The 14179-nt window shown below is 34.4% G+C and overlaps 1 protein-coding gene across 2 annotated transcripts; it reads right to left on the bottom strand.

The window, feature by feature from the left end:
• Positions 1–127: 127 nt before the first annotated feature.
• On the bottom strand, positions 128–13588 carry sdk (sidekick cell adhesion molecule). Of its 2 annotated transcripts, XM_070653438.1 has the most exons (13): positions 13002–13588; positions 11211–11312; positions 10962–11138; positions 10021–10896; positions 7722–7841; positions 7500–7655; positions 7008–7436; positions 4996–6944; positions 4433–4877; positions 2548–4087; positions 2395–2480; positions 2007–2332; positions 128–1121 (listed from the first exon to the last, which is right to left on the bottom strand). In XM_070653438.1, the coding sequence occupies exons 1-13, from the start codon at positions 13135–13137 to the stop codon at positions 879–881; spliced, it is 6585 nt and encodes a 2194-aa protein (XP_070509539.1). In that variant the 5' UTR covers positions 13138–13588; the 3' UTR covers positions 128–878. The 2 variants fall into 2 exon arrangements, with proteins under 2 accessions (XP_070509539.1, XP_070509540.1); XM_070653439.1 differs by lacking the exons at positions 10021–10896; positions 10962–11138; positions 11211–11312; positions 13002–13588 and adding an exon at positions 9797–9990.
• Positions 13589–14179: the final 591 nt, after the last annotated feature.

The raw sequence follows: 14179 nt of genomic DNA, 5'->3' as shown, positions 1-14179 counted from the left end.
AAAAAAGGAATTTTTATATGAAATTCCATATACTTCAGGTAAGAATTTCATTTTAATCGATCTTAGTCGCGGCTTTAGTCGGCTTTAGCCGGTTTTAGTCGACTATAGTCGATAAGAAAATTCAGAAATTTTTTAGTCGGCTTTAGTCGACTAAACAAACTTTAGTCGACTATAGTCGACTAACACCGACTTCGACCTCTGGTCAGGTGGAAAGTGTGGCCAGTTCGATAAAAAGTGTTTTGTAATAACTTAGGCTCCAAGTCGGAACATGGTTCCAGCAAGTAAGTAAGTAAGTATGGTGCTGAAGGTAACACTTTGTCCTGCTCGAAATAAAACCAGAGTTGCAATCTGTGTGTTGTCTGTGACAGAAACTGCTTGTGAACAGGCAACTTGTATTTGCCTGCGAACAGGCAATGCCTGTGACAGATCTGTTGCCCTTGCCTGTCACAAGCACCTAATTTTGCAACTCTTAATAAAACCAATTCAGCTCAAAAATTCATCAAATTTTGTTCCAAACAATTCTACACCTCACAATTGTATCTTAATTAAAAGACAGATATTAATCTTAATTTTTGTTATGAAATAAACTAATTCTATAGAACACGCTAATTCGTTGTGGTGTTTTTACCTTTTTTTATATAAAAAATATTTAAAATTTGTAAAAATTTCTAAATTTTCTACAAATTGTTTTTCAGTCAATTCATTTAAGTAGTACCCAAAGTAATTTTTGGACATTAAATAGCAAAAATTAATTAAAATTTTGGAAAGTAAATTCTAATACTAAAGCGTTAAAAAGGATTTTAAGTAAGTAAGCACTTAATGTTTTTAAATATCACAAATTTACATGAATTATGACAAAAAATTCTTTAATTTAATTCCTAAACAAATGATGAGAATCCTGGCAACGGTGCTCGACTTCTAGCCATATTATTCATAATAATCTGCCCTCCATTTAAACTCATAACAGTACTTCCTTCAGGCTCTGAGTCTGTGTAGCTTGAATATTGCGTCTTTATATGCTGACGCTTCCATGACTGACGTAATGTATTATTAATATTAGCATAATGATTCACGAATGAGTGAACATCGGAATGTATGCTTTCATTTTCGCTTTCAGAGTGCTGGAACGAGATTTTATTTTAGTGATTAAGTAATGTGAATGAATGAGATGGGAATGAGTTTCGAGTTGGTAATTAATTTTTACAGCAGCTTCTTGGAAATTAATCGTGTCATTTCTGTTTTGTAAATCTGGGCATTTATCATACACATAATGAGCTCAAGACTTGAGGCATCGTAAATTATCACCCAAGGAGACAAAGAGAGCAGTTTTAGGTATCGTTGTGGTATTACTGTACCATGAAAGCATGCTCATTGTCTGTTAGGGTCAAATTGTATGTCTTGTCAAGTCAACTATACTTGAGTGATCTTCGAGCGGCACACTGCGGCAAATTTTCAATTGTCAACATCAAAAAGAGCCAAAAACAGACTTCAAGGTACCGTCCACGTAATTTTTAGTTAATAAGGTAAATAAACGTGACCCTAATGATCTACATGTGCCGCTCGGGATCCAAAAAATGTCTGGTGTTTCTGGAAAGATCCACAAAATCCACAATAATCAGCTCAAATTTTGTAACCGAGACTTGATTAGGTCAGGCATCTGCTTTATTTTTCTAGGGACGCTGCTGTACTTTTCTACCTTGCTGCTGTGTCCCGGAACCTCAAAATGTCCCGATATTTTGCGTAAATCCTCTTGCCACCCTTGACTTGATCGCCCGAGTGACACAATGAGGCGAATCGCATTTTTTGCTTTAAAAAAAGATCAAAATTAGCTATCACGATGCTGACATGGCCTCATTGCATCTTATCATTAGAATGGCGACGTTGCGGTGCCCCATTGAACACTTTATGCTGTACAGGTCAAGACTATTCTGTACTCATTTCGAATTGTTATTACAGCTGCTGTCTATTAATTGCCAACCCTAATTTACTATTCATTTAAATCTTACCTGTGACTCTGAACTACTAATCTCCGATGGCTTTTCAGTCACACTACTATCCTCTTCCTCATAGCACTTCAGACTCTCCTCATCGCTATGATATGCCACAGAAGCTGGCGATGGTCGAGGCGGACTTCTACCCAACGTAGCTGAATTACTTGATGATGATTTCTTTGTTATTGCACCTCCTTTACTTCTACCTATTGTACCAATTGTATTTGTATTAGCTGCTGCATTTGTTAGTCCATGACGTGATCTATACAATTCTAAAGCAAGTTCTTGTCGTTCATCTACAGACATTGCAATCGATTCCTCGAGAGTTTTTTGTGCTTCTTCTGAAATTTTAAATTTCTTACTTAATAAGCTAATTAAGTTCATGAAATCTCCCATAACTTACGTTTGTAATGCTCGCTCTTACTCTTTACACATAAAACAGCTATAACCATTATAATTACGATCGTTCCTACACATGCGATTGACATACTGCAATACAAAGATTACAAAATGTGTTAAAAATTCTCGGAATTTCCAAAAACCTTAAAAATCTTACCTGAACCATTGTTGACGATAAAAAGGTGTTTGTTGAAGATATCCATATTCTAAGTAAAGCTTTGATGGCGTCAATACAGGCTCGTCTGAGTATGTCGGCAATGAGATTCCAAAACGATTGTATGAACTTATTCTAAATTTATATACAGTTGATGGCAGGAGGGTTTGGAAGCTAACAGTCAAGTCTTCGGTATGTCCGTTATTGGATTTCATGACTACAGACCATTTTTTGTCGTCACGTTTCTGAGATTCAATTATATAGCCTTTAATTGGACCACGTCCAGATGGGCCATTTATCCATCGTAAATTAATATATGCAATACTTTTTGATAGCATAAGATCGGTGGGACTTAACGGACTTCCTTCTTGTGGGCCGGTTGTGATGTTGCCAATAATTGGCAAACCATAGTCAATAGTCTGAGCACGTACGGTGAATGTATATGTGACTTCTTCTTCCAAATTCTGAACAAGCAATTGAGTGTCTGTGACTTTTTGCTTGACTTGCTTGCTAAATTTCTCATTGTCTTCCGTCGTCTCATAAGTTACGATATATCCGATAATCTCTCCATTTCTATATTGTGGTGGATTCCAACTTACAACTAAACTATTCATCGTAATGTCGCTAAATGTTAAATTTGTCGGTGCCGTTGGCAATCCTTGAAGTGTTCTTACATTTATTGTATTTGAACGTGGACCATCACCGGCTGGATTAAATGCTAAGATTTGTATTTTATATTCTGTATATTTATCAAGGAATACTAAACTATGGGAACTGTATGATGCAGGAACAACTTCAATTTCCTCTTCATATTTAAGACCTTCTTCTAATGGCTGTGGTGAATTGATGACTGTATAAAATATTTTATATCCTAATAAATCTCCGTTCTGTTCATTGAGATTCGGTGCTTTCCATTTTAATCGTACTTCTGTACTTGATACAGCAACGGCTTCAAAATTTAATGGCTCGCCAGTTGGAACTGCTTCTCCGACATAAACGGTCAATGGTGGACTTCCGGGACCTAATCCTTGCTTATTGTATGGATAGATCACAATCTCATAATTCACATCCTGCGTTAAATCCTTTAGAACTGTAACATTTCTTTCAATTCCAGTCACGTCTAATTTTGGAATGTCATTTAATACTTTTGATCCAATAAAGTCAATTGGCTGATAAACAATCTTATATCCACCATCTGAATCTCCATTCCACATTGACCGATCTAATGGAACCCACTCGACTCGAACACTATTTGTAGTTATTGGAGTCAATACAACTCCAGTGGCAGCAACGGCTGGTGCAGCAGGTAAAGTTCTTACATCTATGCTTTCCTTACTATATGGTGATGGTCCAATGTCATTAATTGCTCTTATTCTAAATTGATATAGAGTATAAGGTTTAAGGTTTGTTATCGTGTATGAGGTACTGAATGGATCGATTCGTTCATTAAGTGTTGACCAGATTGCTTCATTTTCCTTAAATTGTACTGTATAGTAACGAAGTGGAGCAAATCCATCTCTGCCTGGAGTCCAGCTGAATGTGACTGCAATGATAGTTTGATATTTAGTAAGGATATTTGTGTATTTAAGGGAATGCTGTATTTGGCATGGCCGAAACAATGCATAGTGTTCCGACACAGTCCATGGTGTGCCTACACAGTCCATACTGTGCCGACACAGAGCATGATGTGCCGACACAGTGCATGGTGTGCCGACATAGCGCATGGTGTGCCAACACAGTGCATGATGTGCCTACACAGTGCATGGTGTTCCGACACAGCGCATGGTGTGCCAACACAGTGCATGATGTGCCTACACAGTGCATATGTAGTGTATCGTAGACCAAATATTGAGAAGCACTGGATTAACCATCACTACAAGATACTTACTCTGATTAGCCTGAATTTGACTCCTTGAAATTTGCGGCATCGACGGTGCTTGGGGCAGCTCTCGATTATTTGTCGTAAAGACTAAGGCACTTGCAGTTACGCCCCATCCAACTCTCGTTTGAGCAGTCACAGTGAAAGTATAATAATGCTCACTTAGCAAATTCGTTGCCCTAAATGTTCTGTCTAATGGTGAGAATTCTCGACTGAATTCAAGCTTATTTGACTCATTCATCATGTATGTGACTTTATATGCCAATATTTCACCATTACTTTCTTCTGGCGTGTCCCAGATGATTCTAGCCGTTGTGTAGGTGACGTCTGGGAATGAGACATTTGATGGCTTACCGGGAGTGTCTTCATAAGTTTGTGCTCGAACAGGTGGATAACTTAAAGTTCCGTCGCCAAGTCGCGTGTATGCTAATATTTGTATGTGATACTCGACAAACTGCATTTAAGGAAAAAGAAGTCAATGAGTTAATAAGAAAGAATGTCGACAAAAATTGCAAAGGTATGCGTGTTGTAAGACACGATGAGTCAGTCACATATTCTGAGAATATATTTACCTTTTTCAGTTCCGTAAGCGTTGCAGTAAATGTTTTATTATTCGGTATAGTTTTCTGCATTACTGGTATTGTGGAATAACCTGGTGCCCCGTAGAATACTTTATAGCCCTCAATTTGACCATTTTGTGCATTCTTTGGAATTTCACTCCATTGTACAACAATTGTTGTTGAAGATGTAGCATTTGCTTGTACATTTAGCGGACCGGATGATGGAACGGCTTCTCGTGTCTTTTCCAGTGCTACATTACTTTCAGAAGATTGTCCGACTTCATTAACAGCAGCAACGACAATTTCGTACAACGAAAATTCCTCTAAATTCTTAAGAATGTAGGAATTGGATGTTGGATCTTCAATCAACACGCTCGTTGCTTTGCCTTCCATGTCTTTTTCAATTAACTGATATGTCACATTGTAACCTTTTGGATTCCCAAACCATTCTGTAATTTGCAATGGAATCCATCGGACTCTTAATTCTGTCGCACTCATTGCACGAACTGTCACATTATATGGAGCATGTTTAGGTATAGCCTGAATAGTTTGGAAATCTTTTGTCGGCTCACTTGGCTTACTACGTCCAGCGACATTAACAGATATAACTCTTAATTTATATTGCGTGTATGGAAGTAAGCCTTTAACAGTTATTGTCGTGGCATCTGGATCTGATATTTCATCAATTTGTGTCCATAAGTCATTTCGTGCTGTTTGTGCCTCAACAATCCAATTGATGATTGACGAGTTTCCATCAAATCCAGGATTGAACTGGATGACTACAGAAAATGCTTCAATATTTGATAAAGCTAGTGCCTTCGGTGGATCAGGATTTACAGGTTCAATTCCAGATTGAATAACAGCAGTTCTTGGAACTCCTTTGCCTTTCGATGTCCAAGCTCTAACTTCAAACCAATAATGTGTCATAGCCTTAAGTTGTGAGACATGAAGTCTCTTTTCATGTGCTGTTAAGTTCACTTGCTTCATGTCTGTTGAGTCTTTAATCTTATACCTAACTTGATAGCCTTTAATGATTCCATTTTGTTCCTTTGGTTCACTCCATTTAAGAGTCAATTCTCTGTCTGAAACTCCTTCAAATTGCATATTTGAGACTTCTCCAGGAACGTCTTCTTCTGTCCTCAAAAGTATTGGACTGCTTTTAACACCATCACCAGGATTTGTGAAGCATAAGACAGTTATGTTGTAGTATGTGTAAGGTACCAGACCAGCTACAGTACAATTTTGTTCTTCTAATGGATTTATTAAATTTGGTGCTACTTTAATTGTTTTAACTGCTACTTCCTTCATAACATCACCGACCATTTCATTTTGCCATGCCTGAATCTTATATCCTTGATTTATTCCATTAATATGTTGCGGACTTGGTGGCTTCCATTTAACAAAAATTGCAGTTGAATTAATAACTTCAATTCTTACATTTGATGGTGGATCTTCAGGCACAGACTCTTTTGTCTTTACGCGTATGCCTTCCGAGTATATACCAACTCCCATATTATTATATGCAGCTATTTGTATGATGTAATCTTTCCATGTAATGAGATCTTGAATTAGATAACTTCTTTGTGCTTCGTTGGTTACATTTTGGTATGTCCATGGACTATCTCTATAGCCATTCAATTTGTATCTTAATATATAACCCAAAATCAAACCATTTCGATGTTCTTCAGGCACTGGCTGCCATTGTGTGATAATTTCTGATGATGATCTTGCTGATCCAACAATTGAGCTTGGCGGTGATGATGGAACTTCTTGTGGCAATAAGAGTGTATTGCTAGGCTCTGATGGATATCCTTCACCGACTTTATTGACAGCACTGACTCGGAATTGATAGTTTGTTGCAGCTTTGAGGTTTAAGATTTGAGCAGATGACTCACTTGCCGATACATTGCTTAATTCCGTTATCCAGTTTTGAAGATTATCAGGAAGTGGACCGGTATTTTCTGTTGTGGAATATAGTTTATTAATATTGATAATAAGTAGCAGTAAGCCGCTAATTTACATACCTAATTCCAATACTTCTCGTCGTTGAATTATATACTTCAATATTGGACTATTTCCATCAAATCCTGGCGTCCATGAGATATTTACTGTACGCAAGTCAGGCTCACTAATACGTATAGCTCTAACATTCGTGGGTGCAAATGGCAATTCAACGATATTAAGCTTCGCTGATCTCGATTCATTGCCAGCTGCCGAATCAACAAGACATGTGTATAATCCCACGTCGGATGCTCTCACTGCTGTAATTTCAAGCGTGCCATCTTCCTTCATTGAAAATCTTGAATTACTCGTGACTGGCTGAGACTGACGATCTCGGAACCAATTAATTGTATAATTTACATTTTTGTCGCTCGAGACTTTACATTGCAATGTGGCAGTAAGTCCTAACAAGACTGTCGTATCTACAGGCGGTTGAGTAATCTGAGTACGGACTGTAAATGATTTAATCAATTAAATATGCAAATTATGTCCAATAAAGTTTTAATTTAATTTACCCAAGACGCCCAGGAATGCTTCACCAGTTACACTTCCAGCCTCATTTGATCGTGTACATTTATAAGAACCTGTATCACTTTCCTGCACATTAGAGATGAATAAATTCCCATTTTCATGTATTTGTAGACGATTAGTTGATTGGATGATGATTGTATCTGTGAAATCGGAAATATCTCATGCATGAATCATCTGTGAATGTCGAGAAATTGACCAAAATTTACCATTATACATCCACTGTGTGTCAGGTGATGGAGCGCCGACTGCCTTACATTGAAATGTTACATCTTTACCGTCGAGAGTCGTAATATTTTGCGGATAAATTTCCATAATCGGTGACGATGCTAATAAAGGAAGGAAAAAGTGATTAATTTCCTCATTATAATCACTTAAAATAGCTTTTTTGGTTGTCTAATGCTCTAAGGCAGTGGTGCGCAACCTTTTTTGTGTCATGGCACACTTTGGTATGTTACACTCGAAATCGCACGTGGCACACGGTTCATGGCATTTGTAAGAATTTTTGGTATATTAGGGTGCCGCGACACGCAGGTTGCCCACCACTGCTCCAAGATTATGAAATGGATAATAAGCAAAATTCATAGTACAGCAATAACTCATGGAGATAATCGATTTTTTTCTAAGAAAAGTGCGATAAGTGGAAAATAAAATTCGTGACTATATACTCTATATAAAAATAAACCATAGCTAGAGTGCATCTATAAAATGTTCAGTACACGTGTTTAAGAAGCCTTTTTAATGAAATTTGTCACATCTCTTAGCAGCATAAAAATACATATGGTAATGGAATAGGTGTCGATAATATGCTCTAGAGGGTGCTTATTTAGCATATAAATTAACGATAGCAAGGCAAATTGTAATTACAACATCTACTTAATTCTACATTGTTTATGCTCAATTTAATTGATATAAAACATACTTTCAATTGCGAAAGGGTCCAAAAAAGAGAATTGAGAAGATATTAATGGGTGTTAACGTATATACAGCATTAATTACAGTTTATCGGGGTTTTGACTTTTGATTCAAATGATCGCATTTTTTTCGGCTATTTTGGCTAGATACTTTAATTAGGAAATTGGTGGATGAGAAATATTAGAGCCTGTACATGTTGTGACTTAGTTGTGACCTTGTTTAGTGGCAAAACTAAGTAGCAGGAATGTTCCTAAATGATCTAAAATTTAAGTATATCAAGTGGAACTGCCTTGAAATCAAATGCATGAATATCTATGCTAGTAAAGATTATTTGCTTAATATTTCCCGAGTAGCACATTACTGTAAGTGGAGTTTCCTTGAATTTTATTGGGAAACTCCTGGAAGGAAGCTGGTCAATAGAGACTGTATTGCATTTTGTATTGGCAATTGACAGATCGAAACCAGTGAAAGAGCCAGCTTTAAGCGTCATCTGAGGGAGGCCATTGATCACAATTGATCTTTATGGCCAGCAAAGTAAATAAGTCTAAGTAGCTGTCTAAGCAAGTAATATCAGATCAATATCAAATGACGTAAGCCTATTGAAACCAGCTAGACAATAGCGATGGAAATCAACTGTCACCGATATTTGAAGAGATATTCGTTGGTAAGTTAGAACTAGTTCGGTATAGGAATCAAAAATACGTTATAACTTGTATAAAGACAAGATTATATTTTGTTAATGACTTTATCTAGCGACATTTTGACCACTCGGGTTGATGCTCGTAGATGTTTCTAGGAATGTCTATTAAATAGTGACTACAAAACAAGGAATCCACATCTGATTTTTAGAGAAATGATCCACTTGAAGTATGTTATATGGGGATTTTCAATCAAAGAACTTCTTGATTATCAAAATCATTTCCGAGACACTTAAAATCGGGAGAGAAAGTTGCAATGCTGCACTGTCTACACCAATATGGCTGATTTTGAACAATTTTTATGTCAAAAAATGCGATTTTTCGCATTGAGCCGCTCGCGTTTATTACTTCTTTTGAGAAAAAATTGCTTCTAATCTCATCAAACTAGATAAAAATAGTTGAATAATCTCTAATTTCATAGTAATGCTATACTCGGGTATGAATAGACTGAATCTATTCAACTCTAAATTTGCTTAAAATGTCAAGTGCCTCTATTCACAAAATAAAATAAAACTAGTGCCGTCAAAAACGCTAAGTGATTTAATAAAGATAATTCCCAAAAATTATGTATATGCACACACAAACACACCCTATCACCTTCCATAAATCTACCACATCATTTTTTGTGCTGCTCACTCTTAAATAAGATCCGTGACATTATTTTTTCTTACAATTCTTTATATCATCAATGAATCCATTTAAATTTGCTGAATCCGAACCGATTATCCGAGGCTGTGCAAGACGTTTAAATCTTCTTGCCTCAGCATTAATGGAATTAATAATGAAACTTTCATCAACCGCTAGAGATAACATTGAAAATCAAAATTTATATATATATTTTTGTGTGTGAAATTTATGTTATTTCATACTGACTGAATCTGAGCTGTATACATACTTTTCACTTTAATCCAAACATATGATGATTTCTCGCCAGCATCATTTACTGCTAAACATTGCCACATTGCTGAATCAATTAAGTTTACTTTTTCGATTACCAACGTGTTATCATCCTTCATATGATATTCATTTGAGTTAAAGACATTGATTTCATCAGAATTTCGGAACCATTTAACGACTGGTGTTGGTATGCCGCTGACATCACATGGAATTTCTAATTGTGATCCATAATCTGTGACGATGTCGGTTTGCATTTGAGCATTAAAAGTTGGTGGCTCAATTACATTCAGCATTGCTTTTGAGATTTGGCTTTTATAATCTCCAGTCTTCATTTGAACTTTACATGAATATTCTCCAGCATAATCGATGTCCACAGAACGGAGGATAAGTGTCCGATTCCTCCATCCTAAGTCAAAAATTATATTTGCATTCTCAATTGGAATTTTATCTTTAAACCATAGCGTATCCATTAAATAAAGTGGCCTTGCATTTGCTACACACTCAAAGACTGATTCTTTGCCTTTAATTGCTGTTTTATCTTCTAATGGAATAATGATTTCAGGTTCGACATCAACATTCGGATCACCCGATATACTTAAATATGTAATTGGACTTAATTCATTTGTACCAAGTTGTGCATTAATTGCAAGAGCTCGAAATCCTTTACCATTATCGGAATCATCGACTGAGAAGACGACTAATTGATTTTTACTAGTTTTATAATATTTAACATCATTACTAGTGCTTCCATCAAGCAATTCCCAACTGACAGTTGGCTTTGGAACGGACTCAATTTCCTCTAAATCTAAGATAACGGCGTGGCCCGACTCGACATTTATTGTGCGATGTTGGTTACTCTTAAATTTTCCCATATCTGTATGTTACAAAATATTAAGTTAGGCTATATGAATGAAATTAAAGATGTTTATCTTGTCTTACATGCTATGACGACTTCACTTTTCTCACTGAAGATCGTTCCCGCATCATTTCGTGCCAGACATTGATAAAATCCAGAATCGTCTTTCTTTGCATTTGATATCTTATAAATTTCCTCATCTCTAAATTCTGTTAATGCTTTTCCATTTTTAAGCCATTGATATTGTGGCTTTGGACGACCTGATTATGTTAATTAAAATTTAAATTTTATTAAAATCTTGGATTTCCACATCATATTATTTTAGTTCATACCACTCGCTTTACAATGCAAAATTTTCGTTCCCTTTAAATGGGCTATTGTGCTCGATGTTGACGGCTGTATGTCAAAAACTGGTGGCCGTATTAAAGAATTATCTGAATTTGGAATTTGAATAAAAAATAAATAAATTAATTATGCATGTGAACATGTGAAAACGATGAGATAAGAATATTGTTGCTTTGTATGAATAATGTAGAAAAGTTCATTGTGCATGTGTTTAACACATTTTACATTTTAAATACATTAGTATAGAAAGTTGACGTTATGGATGATTAGAACGCTGTTTAATGCCGTAGCAGTATAAAGGGTTTTGATTGTTATTTTAATCATTTATTTTTAGCTGAATTTAGAACGTTTTGTTTCATTTACAAACCCTTTTAATGGTCTGTGGATTTTAGGAATGCGTTCATGTAAGCTCATGGCTTTCTAAGATGAATTTCAACCTAAATTTTTATTTAATTTCATCAAAAATTCATTTTCATTCAAATAACGCACAAAAAAGATTTGAAAATTCTTTCGTTAAATTTTGAACTTTGATTTTTGTAAGGTTTTGAACTTCAGAATTTGTAAGGTTCTAAAATGTTAATTTCTAACTTTCTTTTGTTAAATTCAAACAATAATCATAAAAAACTAACAAAAGGAACATAAATCGATGAATTAAGACAAGTTAAAATGTTAAAAGAGTCAGTGAGATGTAAGAAGTAATCAAAGAGATTAAATAATTAAAGCATTCATTGGATTTATTGAAGATTATAGAAGTTGACAGAAGAAAACTTGAAAAAAGTCATAAGAAATTTTTTAATAAAGAGAAAATGAACGAGATCAAAAGGTAAATCCAATTAAAAAAGAATGAAAGAATAAGAAAACTTGTTTCTTTTGTTTCAACACGTATTTCGGTCTCAAGGAATCATACATAAAAATTGATATAAAATCCATAAAACGCGGGAAGCTTAAATTTTTATTGAATTTTAAATGTTTAAAATTTCATAAGTCATAAAAAGAGCATTGCCAATTATTTCGAAATATAATCAATGGTTTGTTTAGATAAGATTCTATCCTAAATTTTCATCTAAAACATTAATTTAACAGTCAAAATGATCGAGAAGATCATTTCATCACCCACAAAAATAAACGAAAGAATAAAAAATTATATTTTGTCGATTGATGATTTTATGCAGCAGTTCATTTGACTCTTAATATCCATTTGCATTATCGGGCTTCCGTCTTGATCTAAATATAAATCTTTCACATCTGTTTAGTTGAAATTTCAGTTGTGAGAGAGACAGAGAGCGAGTACATTTACAAGAACCAAGAATGCAATGCAATAGAATAGAATACATGTAGCATGAAGGGAAGGAATAAAACTTCAATATTTTTAAAACATGTTTTACGTTTTCTCACCTATACAAATGCAACGCCTTTTAAAACTAAATGGTACGTATATATTCTTACATGATGCATTGCATATTCACACTAACTCCAAAAAGGAAAATAAAATTAATGTGAGTAACAAATTTTATTGTACGTTAGAGACTCAAAATTTATTTATGTCTGGGCATGAGAAAATTTTTTTGTTTACTAATAGCAACGACAGAATAATTGGATTGTTTTGGCTTCTCTTCTTGTAATTTACTATTTCTTTCATTTATTTTGGGGAGAAGTTTATAAAAAAAAGGGAATACAAAAATAGCAATAGCTTTAAACAATCTACATGCACGGTGTTGTAAGTTAATTTAATTATCATTCTATTTGTGAAGCAATAAAAGAAATATGTTAACACATACCTAGAGCATTTACACTAATTAATAATCCAAAAAGTAAGACAATACTGATTTCTCGTAGAGACTTCATTCTGTCTATCGATCTATATATTTTCCGATGTGCATTACTAAACTTTGAACTATTTTGATACACTTTCATCTTTATAATACTTTGTTGTGTTACTCAATAGTGATTATTATATTGTTAACAGCATAATTTTTCATTTTTTTAATCAATTCGATACTCAATAAACATTTTTTCTTCTGATCGGATAGACACCAAAACTAAATTGTAATATTTTAAGCAATTTCCTTATTTTTATTTATGTTTATTTCTCTTGCTGTTTCATTATTCTACTGTTTCTCAAGACTTAACACTAATATTGATGAAGATCACCACGACACACATAAATGACTCAATTAACGTTCGAAACAAATACACCTGAACATTTTTGTCGAAGAATTTCTGTTTAAATTCTTAAATTTTTAACTTTTTCATCAATTTTTTCAACTTTTAACTATTCCACAAATCATGTCTAATGCTTCTCTAATGATTATTATTAACTTTATGGTGAAAATAACTAAAATAATAATAATTTCATTCACGAACTAAAAAATGAACGATCTTAATAGTTTGAGAAGCTAGAGTAAACTGAGCTGGAATGGAATTGAAACACGATCTACCTTAATGTTTGTTTCATTTTCTCTTCTTGCATGTTTTGCAAGCTTTTCTTACTTCTCTTGACCATTTACTCTCTTTCCTCTCTCTCGTTCATGTACTGAACTTATTCCATGATATGATCCATATGTAAACATATGAGAAGTGTTGTTTTTGTTATAAATCTGGTCTAGTGCCTCATGTTGCGAATTTTATATTCGCACTGCTGATTTTAGATTCTTGCGAATTCCTTAAAATTTAATTTTTAAATCGTGAATTGACATAGACCATCCTTAATTAAATTGATCTTATGTTGATCCCTTGAAAGAATAAATGATAATTTGTAAAGCACGACAAAATTAATTCAAGGTCACTTTGATTAACATTGACCTAGTAGAAACACAAACTGATAATAATCAATGTATTAATAAAAAAATGTCTATCCGCTAAACATTTGACAGTCATTAAATAATGGTATATTTTTAAATTAAACTAATACTTTGAATTTTTGCTTAAAAATAGCTTAGGTTCCGTCATTTCATAA

This window comes from Chironomus tepperi, unplaced genomic scaffold (assembly GCF_022539635.2).
Source record: "Chironomus tepperi strain 1889 unplaced genomic scaffold, CSIRO-AGI_Ctep_v1 contig_68, whole genome shotgun sequence".
Classification (NCBI taxonomy): domain Eukaryota; kingdom Metazoa; phylum Arthropoda; class Insecta; order Diptera; family Chironomidae; genus Chironomus; species Chironomus tepperi.
This window is presented reverse-complemented; position numbering and strand designations above follow the sequence as displayed.

Coding starts and splice junctions, on each gene's coding strand:
- sdk (XM_070653438.1), bottom strand. CDS start 13,137: ATGAAAGTGTATCAAAATAGTTCAAAGTTTAGTAATGCACATCGGAAA. Junction 7,656..7,721: donor CACACAGTGGATGTATAATG/GTAAATTTTGGT, acceptor CCGATTTCACAG/ATACAATCATCATCCAATCA. Junction 6,945..7,007: donor ACGAGAAGTATTGGAATTAG/GTATGTAAATTA, acceptor ATTCCACAACAG/AAAATACCGGTCCACTTCCT.